This window comes from Periplaneta americana, chromosome 4 (assembly GCF_040183065.1).
Source record: "Periplaneta americana isolate PAMFEO1 chromosome 4, P.americana_PAMFEO1_priV1, whole genome shotgun sequence".
In the NCBI taxonomy this organism is placed as follows: Eukaryota; Metazoa; Arthropoda; class Insecta; order Blattodea; family Blattidae; genus Periplaneta; species Periplaneta americana.
Window position 1 is genome coordinate 26,014,091 of NC_091120.1, and position 17,835 is coordinate 26,031,925.

General features: G+C 33.5%; 1 protein-coding gene across 5 annotated transcripts in view; it reads right to left on the reverse strand.

Annotated features, from left to right (window-relative positions):
• Positions 1–17,835, reverse strand: part of metro (membrane palmitoylated protein 7-like protein metro) — a 45,937-nt gene that overhangs the window by 25,824 nt on the left and 2,278 nt on the right. For 3 of the 5 annotated variants that reach the window (XM_069823052.1, XM_069823050.1, XM_069823048.1), the window contains exons 3-6: positions 12,527–12,810; positions 9,222–9,353; positions 8,720–8,749; positions 1,908–2,075 (exon numbers count right to left, since the gene is read on the reverse strand). In XM_069823052.1, coding sequence (XP_069679153.1) covers positions 1,908–2,075; positions 8,720–8,749; positions 9,222–9,353; positions 12,527–12,810 — 614 coding nt within the window. The remainder of the gene's footprint in view (positions 1–1,907; positions 2,076–8,719; positions 8,750–9,221; positions 9,354–12,526; positions 12,811–17,835) is intronic. The other 2 variants (XM_069823053.1, XM_069823049.1) reach the window with 1 other exon arrangement.

Sequence of the window (17,835 nt, forward strand, 5' to 3'; positions counted from 1 at the left end):
ATACATTTTTATATAGAGTGAATCAAGCCTAAGTTACTGGTATTCTTACTGAGCCACGCGGTTGCTTTTTCATGGGTGGCGCAATGGGTTTTCCCAGCCCCTTAAGTCTGGAAAGAACACAATTCTGCTGACACTCTACAATCTCAGTTTGTCAGCTGTCTGAACTGTATTGAGAAATACGTAGTTTTAACCATGGTTAGATACACAGTATAGCAATGCATTTTCCTCGTTGAAATGTATCTATTAAAAAAAAAAAAGTAATATGAGTTGAGTTTATGCAAGTTTCAGATGCGTTTTCTAGATGCTACACAACCACTGAAACAGTGAAATTTAAGAAATGTCAAACTCCTTATCACATCTCGCTCATCTTGTTGTTTCACATATACGTTAACAGAAGTAACTGTAACTTTTCTTTTAAAGAGAAGACCGTTTATATTCTTTCTCAACTGTGAATATATTATATTAATTTTTCTAATTCTGGTCAGTTCTTCTCATTACTTCGTCTTATTGTGAAAGATAATGTTAGACTTTGCACAGATGTAAGATGTAAACTAATATTTCCCTATTCTTACACATAGTATAGATTGCAGTAGCTATTCCAAAGTCTGTCAATATTCGTTTACTATTTATATTATAGATAAAGTGCCTTCATCTCACTTAATGTTCAATTCAAAACGACTTCAACACTTTGCTAAGTTAGCAGACTTGCAGTCACTCCTGTCTTACATGTCTCATTGCTTGTTGAGGAAAAAACGTTACGATATGATCAGTGCTAGATGATGAGTACCTTTCCTGGGCTCAACTCCATCCTCACACAGATATCATCTCTGTTAGAGAACACTTCTGACAATGTTTTTTCTTATCGACAGTGCTCCAGTTTCTCTCCACTTAATAAGTAATTTAACAATGCACTATTTCGATGGTTGTGAAACTTGGACTCTCACTCTGAGAGAGGAACATAGGTTCAGGGTGTTTGAGAATAAGGTGCTTAGGAAAATATTTGGGGCTAAGCGGGATGAAGTTACAGGAGAATGGAGAAAGCTACACAACACAGAACTGCACGCATTGTATTCTTCACCTGACATAATTAGGAACATTAAATACAGACGTTTGAGATGGGCAGGGCATGTAGCACGTATGGGCAAATCCAGAAATGCATATAGAGTGTTAGTTGGGAGACCGGAGGGAAAAAGACCTTTAGGGAGGCCGAGACGTAGATGGGAGGATAATATTAAAATGGATTTGAGGGAGGTGGGGTATGATGATAGAGACTGGATTGATCTTGCACAGGATAGGGACCGCTGGCGGGCTTATGTGAGGGCGGCAATGAACCTTCGGGTTCCTTAAAAGCTATTTGTAAGTAAGTAGGTAAGTAAGTAAGTAAGTACTATTTCGATGGTTGTGTAGCCTCTGGAAAATGTCACTGATACGTACACAACAACTAGTATCACTTCTTTTTCTGTAGATACATTTCAAGGAGGAAACTGAGTTGCCACACTGTGCACCTAATCATGATTTAAAACACTGCATTCCTCAATATAGTTCAGACAACTGGCTGAGATTGAGAATGTAAATTGCTAGCAGAACTGTGTCACTGTCTTAAGTCAACAATTAATACGGAAAATTCACACACTGTGCACTTTGTTAAGCTTAAAGCAAACAACAAGAGGCCAATGCATAACCTCATGGCTCAGTAACAATGCTGGTAACTTAGGTTTGACTCGCTTTGTATCTAAATGCAGACACTTACACTCCAGCAAATCAATAATGTTAGTTACAATGTAATGTCAACGTAGTTTATATATTTTATGCATCTGCTTAGTAAAGTTAATCATTACAAATTTTTAGTATGTTTGTATAAAGAAACACAGGCTACACTATAAGAAAAAAGTGATGTAAGTACTAACCAGTATTTTAAGAACATCATTAGGCGTTTTCCCTTCCACATTGATCCCATTCACTTCACACACCTCATCCCCAACGTGGATCAGTCCTGAACGATCTGCAGCTCCTCCATGCATAATACGAGCAATTACGATCTTTCCTGTCTCTTCATCGGTTTTTATTGTTGCTCCCTGAAAAACAGATTTCAAATGTATTGCTTACAAAAATTACAAAAATATTAGTTCACTACGTATAAGACAAAATCTAAAGTGAACACAGATGTCATGTTATTACAGAAAAGCTAATTAAAGTGCAAAATGTATTCAAAGTGCAAAGAATTCGTAACAAAGTGAAATGTGTAAGTAACCTTAAATAAGTCAAGTGAACTGTTTTAGAAACAGCATTTTCTAAAGGCAGAAAAGTTGGGAAAATTAATCACCTGTACAAGATTTTGTTTGATATAGAAAAGCAACAGAACTTTTGAAATTTTATACTTAATTTATTCTCTTAATATTTTTATGATTAAAAAAACATTAAACTGAATATAAAGTACGAAAGAAAGCATATTGAGAAATGGCCAGAAGAAAGTATCATTACCTGGCTAATATTCAATCATATGCTGTGTAATTGGTAGTAGTACCAACTTGCCATTTGATTGCTGTCCAGAAAAGAAATTTACTAAACATCTAAATGATGTCAACGAAAAAGAAAATAATGTAGCACTACCTGTTTTTTACTTCAATTGTGATAGTGATAACATAGTTGTAGAGAAACATTTGAAGTGTCATTTTATAGAAATTAATAATCCAGTGTTACTCTGAAATGTGTGTGTTGTGACCTCACATTATTTCATTACTGTACATATGTGCATTTACATTAAATATATATTGTACATATACAAAGAAAATAAATAAATACGTATATTCTTAACTTAGAGAACATATTTCACAAAAAAAATCATGCATTTATATTAAAAGGGTGATGTTTTCAGGTTATATATAAAACATTAGTACCAGTATAACTTGAAAACATTTATATTCTGAGAAAATGACGACAGATTTGTAACTTCAATGTACGCATATATTACCCCTTTTCCTGGCAACTGGATATTTAAATGCCACCAGTGTTCTGATAGACAATTTAAATATAAGAAAATAAAAAAAAATGCACGTATTCCGAAATTTTTTTCTTGCGTGGACAATTCAGGGTGTTTTTACTGGAAATGTGAAACAAAAATTAGTTACTTTTTTAGTTACCATAGGTTAAAGATTGCTCATAAGCACAATGACAAAATATTAATCACATTTCAGTAATTTCACGATCTGATATTTGTTTAAGTTTTTTGATCTTCAGTTCAATGGACAGGCAGTCAATTTCTCTCCCTGCCTTCTAGACTGTAGTCTAGATCAAGCAGCGGCACCAAGATTAAATAAGTGAGGCAAAACAAAATGCGTAATTTCATTATCCACGACCACTGGCCTGGTTGGCAGAGTTGATATAGCGCTGGCCGTCTATGCCCAAGGTTGCGGGTTCGATCCCAGGCCAGGTCGATGGCATTTAAGTGTGCTTAAATGTGACAGGCTCATGTCAGTAGATTTACTGGCACGTTAAAGAACTCCTGTGGGACAAAAATTCCGGCACACCGGCGACGCTGATATAACCTCGGCAGTTGCGAGCGTCGTTAAATAAAAAACATAACATCTTTTAAATTCATTACATTTCGTTACCAACTGTTTAAATTAGTTACTTTTTGGTTACTTTCGTTACTGGTAGACAGCCTGGCAATTACTATTTTTGCTTATTTACAGACATGCTTCAATATGAACAAGAACCTCAAGATTCTTAAACATACGATCGTTCACATTGCTTAGTAATAAGGCAATATGAAATCGTACACCAAAGTGTGAAAACACACCTAAACCAGGCAACCGGTGGCATGACTTTGGCACATCACGCCAGCACTAGGGAAAGGGTTCAGAACGAACTTAATTATTATACTAATTAATGGCTACAAAAACTGAAATATGATGATCCAAAATAAAAAATCACGAAAGCAGAAATATTAAATCTGTCTTTAACTAGCTTGGCTAACTTATGTACACAAGATATCATGCAGGTACACTTCCATATGATCATATTAAATTTAACAATGTTATTGAACATGAATTAATTTCTTTGAAGATTTTAAAACTAAGTTAGTATTTTCAAAAGTGCTGCCTCATCCAAGTTTTCCGAATTTCTGTAATGCAATTTCTATGTAAATAAGATTTGAACGGATAATCTTAAGTTAGTATTTTCAAAAGTGCTGCCTCATCCAAGTTTTCCGAATTTCTGTAATGCAATTTCTATGTAAATAAGATTTGAACGGATAATCTTAAGTGTGTCTTTCTTACAAGAAAATAAGTCACAAACTATAATAGGTTAATCAATTTTCAATAATACTCATTCATATGTTACTATTTGAATTTAAAATATAATTCTATAATTCCATGTTAGACTAACCCTAAATATAAATTATTCAAAGAAGTGCCCATTGTAGATAATTTTCATACTTGATACAAAAGGCATTTATTACTACATTTATTATTATTATTATTATTATTATTATTATTATTACTATTACTCATATTGTTGTTATTGATCAGTTTTATTTAATATGCACCCAAAACAATTTTTCACAAGATAACAAATCATTCTAATAAAGATGTCTAGGGAATTCACATCAATTTTATTTCATGAGAAACAAAACAACAATGAAAGAGTGAACCCTATTAAGCTTCAAATGCACACTAATTCTGATCACAGCAACTGTTCGAAATGCTTCTAGTCCCTTTGTAATCATTCACGACATTTTAAGTACGTAGTTGTCATTGATTCTTTGAAGCTCTTGTATAGAAATGTTTGCAATCTCTGCTCTTTTGCTACATATATAAAAAAGACGCTTTATTCAATGGTGTATTTCTAACTCGTCCTCATTACTAAATACATGCTTCAGTAAATATGAATGTAAATAGCAACACAACACAGTACTACTGAAAATAAACTGCAGTGCTACTTTATTTCATGTTTTAACATGTTAAGTAGAAGAGATGAAGGTAGCTGGTAGAACAAATACTAAACCTTCACTAACATTACAAATAACCTCAATTGTATTATGGTATATAATAATGTAAGTAATAAAAAACTTTAAGAATAATTATTAACAATTTATCTTAAATTTAAAAGCAACACATGATGAAAAGCTTTCATGAAACTGTAAATCTGCTAGTCATGCTGAGCTTGTGTTGATATTTTGGTCCCTACATACATTGTAACAGCTGTAATAAGGGAACTATTAATGAGCTCAAGTCGAAACTTCCCTTCAAATTGGGCAAACAATTAGATCTGTATAGCAGATGGACAAATATAAAAATAGAGGTCTGTACCTACTAACTGTAAGGGTGTGACAACGTACTTGAAATGTAGCATTAAGAAATAACAATTGGAAAAGTAGTTGAGTTACCATCTTTCGTTAATATATCCTGTCATGAGAGATGCACTGCACCATCTAAGTGAGCACTATCTACTCAGTTTTTCGATGATCTTTTATTCAACTTTTATTTCGCTATCTTACAGTTAGTATGGACAGCTACTTCTTTTTTATATATATTTTTTTAACTGCTATGGGTATCTAACAGTATGAGCAATTTGAGGGGAGGTTTCGACATGAACCAATTAACAATTTCCATGTACGACATAACTACACAAGAAAGTTATAAATAATAATGGACTAAATTTGTTATATCACATTTTGATCATGATTATGCATACATGGAATAAATTAAGTAAAAATTGTACCACTCTACTTACGTACAGTAGGCCTATGTTATAATTAAGCACCTTAAGATGCAACAAAACCAAAGAATGAACATAAACCACAAATAACAAACAAACGCGAATGTTAACTCTTCCCTTACTATTTATTTTACCAGTTTTGTGAAAAAAAGTGTCATATTTTTTTATTTTCGTAAAGAGATCATTTAATATTGCAGAATCACTGTACATCACTAATTTTCTTACATACTTAAAAAATCACTATGAAGTAGACAATGGGACTCAAACGAGTTAACTCGGGTTAATAAATTTTGACACATGTTAGCAACCCGAGTTAACTCGGGATAATAAGGGAAGTGGTTAAAATGGATCACAAAATGATCTTCTAACAGTGACAAGATTACATCCAAAGCAGAACATTTTAACTCAATGTGAGTTGTAAAAACGCACATTAATACAAGTCATGCAAAAGAATGTATGTAATTCTGTGGCCCAGAATTTTATTTTTGAAGATAGGCGCAATGTGCAGCCTATCTTCTACATAAGAAGTAACATTCCGACACATGCACAACACATGTAACAGCAATAAAAATAGAAGTATATTAACCCCTTGATGAAGACTAGTAATATCTAGATTTTTCCTTCATTAAGGGGTTGATTATGCTAGTAATAAAAACAGTATGGTGTAAAAATTATGCATCACAATAACAAATAACGAAATCATGCTGCTAGTAAAGCTGTAAAAATGAAGAGAGTAGTAGCTCAAGGACTGAATGAAGGAAAAGGTAGGCAACCCTGATCACACTGTTTGATATTAGGGTCATGTTCTGCCATCTTTCCTCATACAATAAAAATGTAAAAGATGTGCTGAAAAATAATGCCTCCTATTTTGTTACTTAATAACAGATATAGAGGACACATGATATGCATGTAAATCACTGAACATGCCTGCATCTTAGCAACCAATTTCAAGCTTCTACTACAATTGAGTTAAGCTGGGTCCACACTGTATAACAAAACACGTTATATAACAAACTTTGTATGCAAAATGTTTCTTTAACTTGCTACATGTTATATTTGTGTTGGTATCAAAATAACATTCTTGTAACAAATTATATAACTTGATAAATTAAATAAATGTCACTTTTGAAAATGGCATCGAGGGCAGATGATGTAGTTCTTGCTGCTGCTGCTGCTTCTGCTTGTGTGATTCTGGCAGGAAGTAGTAGGCCTTGTAAACGAAAATGTTGGGTGCGACCATCTTTACAAAGTATAAAACAATAGAATAGAAGTAACCTTTTAGCAAATCTTAAGAGAGATGCTAGTGATTCCTTGGCAGAAGAACTTGGATGTGATGGAAGTTTCAAAAACTTTGCCAGAATGATCAGTTCTGATTTTGAATATCTTATAAACGTAATCAGACATAAGATAAGTAAGAAAGACACTTCATTTCGAGATGCAATACTGGCGAGAGAAACTGTTACTTTAAGATTTCTTCCAAGTGGAGATTCCTACAAAATTTTAAGCTATTTGTTCAAATTCTCCAATGCCATATCCAAGATTGTGCCAGAGTATGTGAAGCTATCACTGACTCATTTTGTCTCTTAAAAACAAGAGCATCTTGAAGTACACCCATTTAGATTTGTAGTGAGCGTTTGCTCCATATCCACTTTTCTCTTTCTTTAATTCTATCTGGAACTGATCAATAAGAATTCTCATTTTCTTTTCAACCTCTTGCACATCCATTTTCATATTAACACCTAATTCAGCCTATGCGTCGTGCTTTTTATTTGTCTTTGTAGTCCATATCAGTCGCGGATCCCATAATACCCGTTTTTCTCAATTAACTCATAAGTTGCAGTCTTGTTTCACTACATTATGCCAAGTTGACTTCGGAACACAGATGAATAATCACGCCAAGCATACAGAGAATGCATACAAGATACTACGTAATAATGCAAAACACATGACGTGATGATTACAGCAAGACTCAGCTCGTACCTTTTTGTGCAGCGGGTGTGTTTTATAACAAGTTACATGATGCGCAAACATGTTACATAACGATGTTTTATAACATCCTTTGATCTTTACCGACACCCGATGGATAACATATAACTTGCTATATAACACAAAAAAACTCATGTTATATAACATTTTCTTCCCATTTCTGCAACAAGTTATATAACTTTCTTATATAACGTGTTTTGTTGTATAGTGTGGACCCAGCTTTAGAGTCGGCAACTTGGTGGAGTGTAACATGTCGATGTGATGAGCATGATGTAGCATGTAGTGAGGACGTGTTTTGACAGTGGAAAATGTGCCTCTTTTTTATATTAATCAGTGACTGAAGATTGTTTACGATAAGGTGACCAGCATCCCGATTTGATCAGGACAGTTCTGATTCCAGAGTCATGTCTCTCTGTCCCTGCTGGGTTCAGCCACTGGGATGCTTAAATGTTCCAGTTTTCCCAAGTCAAATGAAATTACTATTTAATATATTATTATCTGTTTGCAGTGAACTGTAGTAGCTTGCATAGTCACTGAGGACTGTATTACTATGACTGTCTATGCATATGTCCATATTCTAACACTATACTGCTTAATTTAATATTGGATTCTATGTTATTTGACGTGTGTCATCAGTTATAGATATTATCAGATATTTCACAGGCACAGATGTAAGTGTGTAATAATAGGAAACAGAATAAGGCAAGATGGCAGAAATTCATTCTATATTTATATTATATCTGTACTGCTAAATTTTACAGGTTCTTTCCATATTAAAATCTTTAGAAACAGAATGAGAATCATGAAACCTGCACAAATAGCAATCAACACAGATGACATTTATTCTACTTTTACTAAAATTAACATCTTAAAATATTTAGTATTATAGGTGGGTGAAGTAAGGTATGAACTACAGTACAACAGTGCATTTGAATGTAAGAAACAATAAAGACAGTAGAACAAATATTGAAATTCTGATGTATGAAACCTCCCATTGCAGGACAGAAAAACTTACCACAATGGGCTCAACGCTTTGGGCACCACTCTGTGCAAGCAAGTTTAAAAAGAATAGATGTAGAAAGTTATAAAGCTTTGAAAGCAACATTAAATATAAAACCAATACCTATTTATATACATGTACTCCTAAGTATGCTACTAACTCACCAGAAATACAGTATATACAAAAGAACCCTTGAAAAAGTTATGAAGGATAACTGTGTACTCTAGTGTAAAAAAATATGCACAATGTTATATAAGCACAAAACACACAAATTAAACTGTAGATATTTAAAAAAAAAAGTAAATTTCACCAATAAACTATAACTGAAATGAGTTTAAAGATCTTCTGTTTTTTTTTTGTGCCTCAAAAATTAAATTTGCTAATCACTCCAACAACTAATACAATTAATATGTTATAGACAGAAATAAAGTCTTCTTTAGCTATCTAATTAATACTGCTTAAAATTCTCCACAAACCCAAAATTATCTTATTACATAAGACTTCAAATGTAACATACCAGTGGTTCATTGCTCTTCACGAGCTGCACAATTTTAATCGTCTCTTCATCTTCATCCACCTCTAGAGGTATTTCGGGCAATCGTGGAAAATAGTCCTTCTGTGCTACTGCATCATGGGCACAAAGCAAGCCCTGAAAGCAGGAGAACATGGAATTGAAATAAATGTATAGTGAACTGACTTTAAATATTACATCATACTAAAACCAATGAAGTTATATGCATATACAGTGAAACCTCTCATTTACGGACATCGAAGGGACATAACAATCAGTCCGCATCTGGGAGGTGTGCTTTATTGGGAGGGAGGCTCCCCAATCCAACAGTAAATTTATAATATGTATTATGTATCCCTTCACGCTTTAAATGAAATGTATTACTGTAGTTTAATTCTAAATACAGTATACTGTACTACAGTAATTCTTTGCAACTTTGAACTACAGTAGATAAGACTGAAAGAGAAAAATACAGTACTGTGCCATGCAATTTTATTCTACGTCTACAGTTATGCAGTACTGTAATTTACAGTTTTCAACTTAACCTTTACGTTCAGGTGCCATGTCTCTCGAAACAGAACAACTGATTGAAGAGATGAGAATAATCCTACGAACCATATCATGTGTCGAATACAATTTCACGATCGCGGAAACTTTGGACCTATCAGACAGGTGAAATTTTATGACCCTGTTTATTCACCTGCTTCTAGCTAAAAGGGGTAGCCAGCTGGGCTAGTGGTAGCCTACGAGACCCTTATTGTCTTCTTTCATGTTAAGGAATTTCTGTACAGTTCTCAAAACTAAATTTTCCATTTTTGTAACACATTAGGTCTTGAAATCCAAGTTCTGTCCGCAGTCAGGAGGTATAGCAAGCTTTAGAACTGTGGAACAGCTGTCCGTGTCCGTGTCTGAGAGTGTCCGTAAACGAGAGTTAATTTTATTATAATTTCTATATTATTTCAGTTGGGACATAAAAATCTGTCCGTATTTGAGGAGTGTCCGTACCTTGGGGGTGTCCGTAAGGAGAGGTTTCACTGTATATCTTATTTGAAGTACAAATAAACTATGTTCTTAAATCATATTAAAACATGGTGCATTTACACTTGAGAAAGTGTGACAACTATGTGGTCAGAAGTAAATTATGCAATATAAATGGTACATACACTCTCATTTAAGTTGCAACTATTATAATCATTATTTTAGGTAAAGCAATATCTAATGAATTTTCTGTGATTATTTTCTTCTTACAGAGACTTGATTAACTTAATTATCATACATTTGTAATATAATTACATTTTGATGGATTATGCAGGAATTATTTGATGTTTTGGGTAATATTGTAACTCTATGTAGTCCTATTTTACAGAAGTATGTTAGAGTTATAGTTAGGACAACAGCTATATTATAATTATACTAACTATACATATACAGTGATAACTACATGAACTACAGACATTGGAAAACTTCATAAATAAATGCCGTACACTCTATTGAACATTTTCTTTATAACAGAAGTGCTAATATGGATGTAAGGATGTAACTTACTTCTTGACATTAGGCTGTAAAAGGGTATCTGTCGGATACAGGGGGGAGAGCCATTAATCCTTCCCATTGAAGGCTTTAAGGAACCAACCTGGACAAATACCCAATGTCCCATCCCTCCCTTCCTGTGGCTCAGCTGTTAGTAAGCATAATTTTACAAGCTGAACTAAAGGGAGGGGTTACTCATCAATTAGCACTGGTCAGCTTGATGAGTTAATGACTGAATTTGGTATAATTTTCCTCTAACCAATACCTAATTCCCTCTTTACCCTTTCCTATCCAGTCCTCTGACTGAACTCTTACTTTCTTCGACCCTGACGGCATTAGAGCATTCGAGGCCTAGGGGTTCATTTCCCTTTCCTTCCTCTTTCTACTTTTCTGTTCCTAGTGCTGACCTGCTATGGCACTAAAATCGTCCTCCAGTGGCTTAAGGAGGGAAAGCTGGTGATCAACAAGATCTCCCAGCTAGGTCCAATGGACCCGTCGACCAACAGCAGGTGTGGTCCTCCAGACATTCTGGGGCTTGTGTGTGAATGAAGTAGCCACCAAAATGTTAAAATATGGTGTTCACTTAAATCGGCTACAACTTGCCATTTTTCACTCCGATATGAAATGAGTACCATTAAGGTAAAATTATCCAGAGGTAAAATAGTCCCCCAATCGGATCTCCGGGCGGGGACTACTTTAATGGTACAGAATGAACTAAACATCTTACAATGGAATGCTGGCGGTATAACAGTCCCCTAACTGCCCATTGTGCAACTCAAACCAAGAAATGGATTCGGAACACCTCAAAATCTGTGCTTCAGTGGCTGGTCATGATAATATCTTTGAAAAATATTGGAGTGCAAGAGGTCAAATGACTTTATTGTCAAATGCCTGGCATTAGAAAACAACAACAACTTCTTGCCATTAATAAATTTAAAGCCATTCCATAAATATACCTATTTCATATTTTTTGGATAAGAATGTGAAACATTCCTCTAAATATTCCTTGGACTGGGAATTAAAGAGAATTATGCTATCTTTGATATAGTAAATCTCATAATTACAATAACAATTTGCGTAGCACTTTCTGTATTAATAGGTAATTTTAGGAATAGGTCTATATCCATAATATTTTCATTAGAGTACTATACCTCATTACCTCATGCAGTAGACATGTTAGAATAACGTGGACATGTTTAATAGTTTACAATTTTCAATTAAACTGCGTCAATAAACTTACTGTAAATACCAATGATTAATGTTTTGTCAAAATTGCTGTATTAAAAAAATTGAATTATGTTTTTTTTGTAAGTCTGAGTAAGTTAAATGAATTCTTTAAATATTACATTCATGCAATGTATTTTAACAATCATACATGCGAAGTTAATCACTGGTCATCTCAAGCAGTAACATACACGATTTAGACGTTCAAATGAACGTCATAGTTTAAATATAATGTAAAAGACTAATACTTCAACATTTTTAAGTTTTATCTGAAATAACCATGTGAAAACTTCTCTTGTCTCTTATGCTTAACAAATTCTTTCAAGACTTGTAATAAATTAAAAAAACATGTCTATAGCAGACAGTTTTGCTTCATTGCTAGAAAAGAGTCTCAATATTCATAGCTAGTGGAATTGTTATTGCATAACTTTTAAAGTTATCCATCTGTATACTGTTAAACTGAGAGTTTAAAATGAAACTGTAAATTGAAACTTCTTGTTGACTTCCGACCACCGATTAGAGAATAACTAGAATAAGTAATGTTCATTGTAGTATACCTGAATGTGAGGTTTTTGTAACAACATGAAAATTTCTTTGCATTCTTCTCTTAAACCAACTCTTGGTCCAATTACATCCAGAACTTCCAATGCTATCTGCATCGAATTTGAAAGAGTAGGATGAAATTTCTCGTCCTTCCCATTACTGATTATCTTATTATGAACCTTTACTAAGGCATGAAGTTCCTTTGATTGTAATAGGTCACTGAGGAAACCAAATTCTTCTTCTGAACTTGGTAAGACTTGTCTAGCTTCTTCCAATGACACTAGAAGTCGGGAGAGAGCTGAAATGGGAACAAGTCCTTCATATTTTAAGAAAACTGAAGAGAAATATGTTACTATTAACATAAAGTTATCAGAACTAGTAAGAAATTACAATTTAAACACTTAATAATTTCCAACATGTTACATAAAAGCTATGTTACCATGATGCAACTTATTAGAGTGACACCACAGTCTACTATAAACAGTCACGAAGCTTGAGTTTTGAGGGTGCTAGAAACAATAGATTGTGACGGTACTATTTTGCATTGCCTGTAATGAGGCGATATTAGCGATCCTAGTGGTGAGCAACTATCTAATGTTTGCATATTTACTACGTATTGAGCTTCGCGAATGTATATACTAGACTGTGGTGATACTGTGAAAAAATGAAAAGCACTTCAGTGTCAAATTACATGTTTTCACATCTCTGAGAAGGTGGATAGTGAAACTTCTATGATTGGAGAAGTAATCAATTCAACATATTTCATTAAATTGTAGCTACTTTTTTTTTCGATATAAAACATCATGATGGCCTTACGAAATTTAAACTCACATTAAATATTGTAACTGTGGAGATATCTTGTGTTTATAATAAATACTAACACAAAACGTAAAATATGGACTGAGTTGATTTGAGAATGTGTTCAGAAACACATGAAACCATTCATTATGAAAAAAAGGTCTATGTAAAGACACAGCACTTGTAAAGAGAAAAGAAAAACACTTTGTTTTTTAAGTAGGTTATTTAGCGATGCTGTATCAACTACGAGGTTATTTAGCGTCGGTGGAATTGGTGATGGTGAGATGAGGCCAAGGATTCGCCATAGATTACTTGACATTCGCCTTACAGTTGGGAAAAACCTCGGGAAAACACAACCAGGTAATCAGCTCAAGCGGGAATTGAACTTATGCCCGAGCATAGATCTGTATCAGTAGGCAAACGCTTCTACCAACTAAGCTACACTGGTGGCCACTTTCTGTAAAGTCTACTCCTAAAAACACCAGAAATAACTTATACGGAATATTACTCAAAACTAAAATACAGGGCCAAATAAAAATAGTACAAAAATTCACATTTGTTACACTCTGAATGCATTTAAACTATTTTCGCAATTATGTGTACGTACAATCTTCTGGGCTACGTCAAATATAAATAAACCAAAATTCTTCCTATAGATATGGAAAACTTACACTGAAATCTCTGGGATGTTAGCGAAATGGATATATATATATATATATATATATATATATATATATATATATCTTCGTAGTGTATCCAGCTATTTGCTGACAACACGTGTTCCACTGTGTTTCACTACGAATTTCTTTTTCTTACAAATGATGGGTAAAAAGCACGATGTTTGTTGTATATTTCAGTAGCCAAATGGATAGTGCACAATGTTTAGTTGGGGTATTCTGCCAATGATCCATCATTTATTTATAATCTACTGGTAATAGTAATACCTTTTAGATCGATGGACAGTGGCGGCTTGTGGGTATTGGTCATGGAGGGGCTCAGTTATAAATCCTAATTTAAATACCGGTATTACATTTTCGAATGTAAAACAATTAGAATGTGCCTGTACCGTAAATAAATAATAAAAAAAAAATCCATGGCGCTACAGCCCTGAAGAGCCAAGACCGACCAGCCTGCACTGTACTTATTTGAAGTGAAATTCATACGGAGTTCGTCACAGAATTTGTCAGTAACTAGTTTACTGAAGTCAATAATTTCAGCTACCATTGTGTTTTCTATTAATAACATTCTGGATGTATTTAACCTGTTCTTCTCATGCGGTTCCTTAAATAATGTATATTGAATTATGACTTTTAAGGTCGAGAAACATCTCTTCCTAAACTGGTCGTTGGCAATGTTATTAATAGTTCAAGTGTTTTCACCATTAGTGATGCCATTATTTTTCTCTCATTAAGATGTACATAACATTCAATATTTTACTCTCTGAACGAAAGGACAATTTGGACAAATATAATCAAATAACTCCCTTAAAGACAGAATCCGTAATTTTATACTACCGGTACCACTCCAAAATATTCGTCATTACGGACTCACTCGAGTTGAGTCTGTGACGTCACAGATCGAAAAGTGTTCGGACGATGAGCCTCTTGAGTCGAAGTGTTTCTGCGTTACTGCCTAATCTCCTCTAAGTGTGCTGAACTTGTAAAAACGCAACTTGGATAGTGAAATTATCACATTAGAGTAGTTGGGCAAGTGGAAATAGAATACGTGTTTGCAACTTTCACAGGAAGAACGATGCCCTTTCAATAGCTGCCACTATCAATGGACCAGGAAGCAATAACAAACTACTGCATTATTTCACATCCATAAAAACCCAAAAACAGGCGAAATCTAAGGCGAAATATATACCGGAAGAAAAGTAACAGGAATCTCTAAAATAGTGTCGAAGAGAAAACAAAGTTTAGGCATAATTACTTTTAGATAAACATACGTCAAGTCTCGAGTCCTTCAATAAAGATCTGGAAATTTCGGACACAAATTCTAGCAAATTACTAAATTAAGAATGAAGTGACAGGCCTACTACTTTTTAAATATTTATATTTTTGTAAATAATCTTGTTTATGCATATTTTTTATTTTATTATTGTAATATGTTACTATCTTATTGAAAGAGTAACAAATTTTCGTAATTATAATCTCAATGTTGCCAACTATAAATTCTGTGCAAGTAATTTAATTATTTTTGTTGAGTAGGACTTTAAGCCTATTACAATGTAATACAACTTGAAATACTTGAAAAAAGTGTTTTAAAGCTGTGGTAGACTATCAAATAATACGAAATGACAATGTAGAATACACGGCAATTTTCCTAGCAGCATTCGTAGAATACAATGCAACTTAGGATACACCAAAGTTCTACCAGTTGCATACCCAACAGGCAATGTTATCTATCAAGCCTATTAAAAATGACAACGTAATAAGCAGGCACCATATCATACAGTTTCGTGGTCTAGCGGTCAGCATTTGTGATTATAAATCAAGAGTTTTTGGGTTCGAGTCTTGTCCTGAGCATCAAAGTTTTTTCTTAAAGATTATTTAATACTTTCACTACAATAAGTTTTTTTCTGCAATACGAGTACCAGAAGATACCCGAGTGATTGTATATTAATCGTTTTTATAGGAAAAGCACATTAGTAGGGCCTACATGATACAAGTGTTGGATTAGGTTATGTAATGATCTTTATGTAGGACTTTAAGCCTATTACAATGTAATTCAATTTGAAATACTATAAAAAAGTGTTGTAAAGTTGTGGTAGACTATCAAATAACACGAAATGACAATGTAGAATACGGCAGTTTTCCTAGTAGCATTCGTAGAATACAATGCAACTTTGGATACACCAAGGTTCTACCCGTTGCATACACAACAGGCAATGTTATCTATCAAGGCTATTAAAAATGACGACGTAATAAGCAGGAATTATATCATACAGTTTCGTGGTCTAGCGGTCAGCATTTGTGATTATAAATTAAGAGTTCTTGGGTTCGATTCTTGTTCTGAGCATCAAAGATTTTTCTTAAAGGTTATTTAATATTTTCACTACAAGAAGTTTTTTCTGCAATACGAGTACCAGAAGAAAGTGTTGGGTTAGGTTACGTAATGATCTTTAAGTAGGACTTTAAGTCTATTAAAATGTAATACAATTTGAAGTACTTGAAAAAAGTGTTGTAAAGCTGTGGTAGACTAACAAAGAATACGAAATGACAATGTAGAATACACGGCAGTTTTCCTAGCAGCAGCCCTAGAATACAATGCAACTTTGGATACACCAAGGTTCTACTAGTTGCATACACAACAGGCAATATTATCTATCAACGCTATTAAAAATGACGACGTAATAAGCAGGAGCTATATCCTATAGTTTCGTGGTCTAGCGGACAGCATTTGTGACTGTAAATCAAGAGGTCTTGGGTTTGATTCTTGTTCTGAGCATCACAATTTTTTCTTAAAGATTATTTAATACTTTCACTAGAAGAAGTTTTCTTCTGCAATATGAGAACCAGAAGATACCTGAGTGATTGTATATTAATTGTTTTTATAGGAAAAGCATATTAGTATTTCCTTAGGTTTACGTTGACAGAAATTAGGCCTATATTTTGGGTCGTCACAAAAGTGTTGGGTTAGGTTACATAATGATCTTTGATAGAATGGGTTTGATTGTTTGAGTCTCAACTATACAATTTTATTTGATGTTAAAATTAACTTTATTATAATTTGAGTAAGTTATGCAAGATTACTGTAACTTTTTGTCATTAACAATTACTTGGTAGTTATTGGTAGAATAATATTTGTGATTGTTTAACAGAAGTAACAAATTCTTTTCACGCATCTGGAACTTCTAACCAAATACCTTGTTTCATATCTTATACATACGTCCAAATTACTACTCATACAAATTTCAACACTCATAACCAGTAGAGATTCTTATTTGAATATCGTTGCTTTTTACACGATTCTGTAACCCTTAATTAATAAAAAAAAGTACTTCCACTAACAGATGAAAAAAGAATGAATTATAAAATTAGTTTTCATTAAATTTGCAATTACGAATAAACCATCCCCTTTTGAAAACTTCACACTCTCTTAATTACTTGAATTAATTAAAATCAAGAACCTATAAATTTCGAAGCTGTTGATAGGTAGAAAATGTAACACAATGAAGGAACATAATGCAATAGTTTGTCCCAAGTTGGTTTCCACTTTACAGCAGCTTTAACATTTTTTTTTGCACAGTTATCAACCCACAATTTGGTTATAGGATTCTTCTTTACCATACAACAAAATAGCCGGAAACCAGATTAACCATACTACCTTCGTGAAATATATTGTTTATAGAAAAATAAATTACAGAATTCAAGATAAATTAGACCTGTTGATACGTAAAAGAGAAATGGATTGTAGTTAGTGGGAACACTAAACATTATATTATTATTATTATTATTATTATTATTATTATTATTATTATTATTACCGTATTATTATTAATATTATTACCATTACTAATATT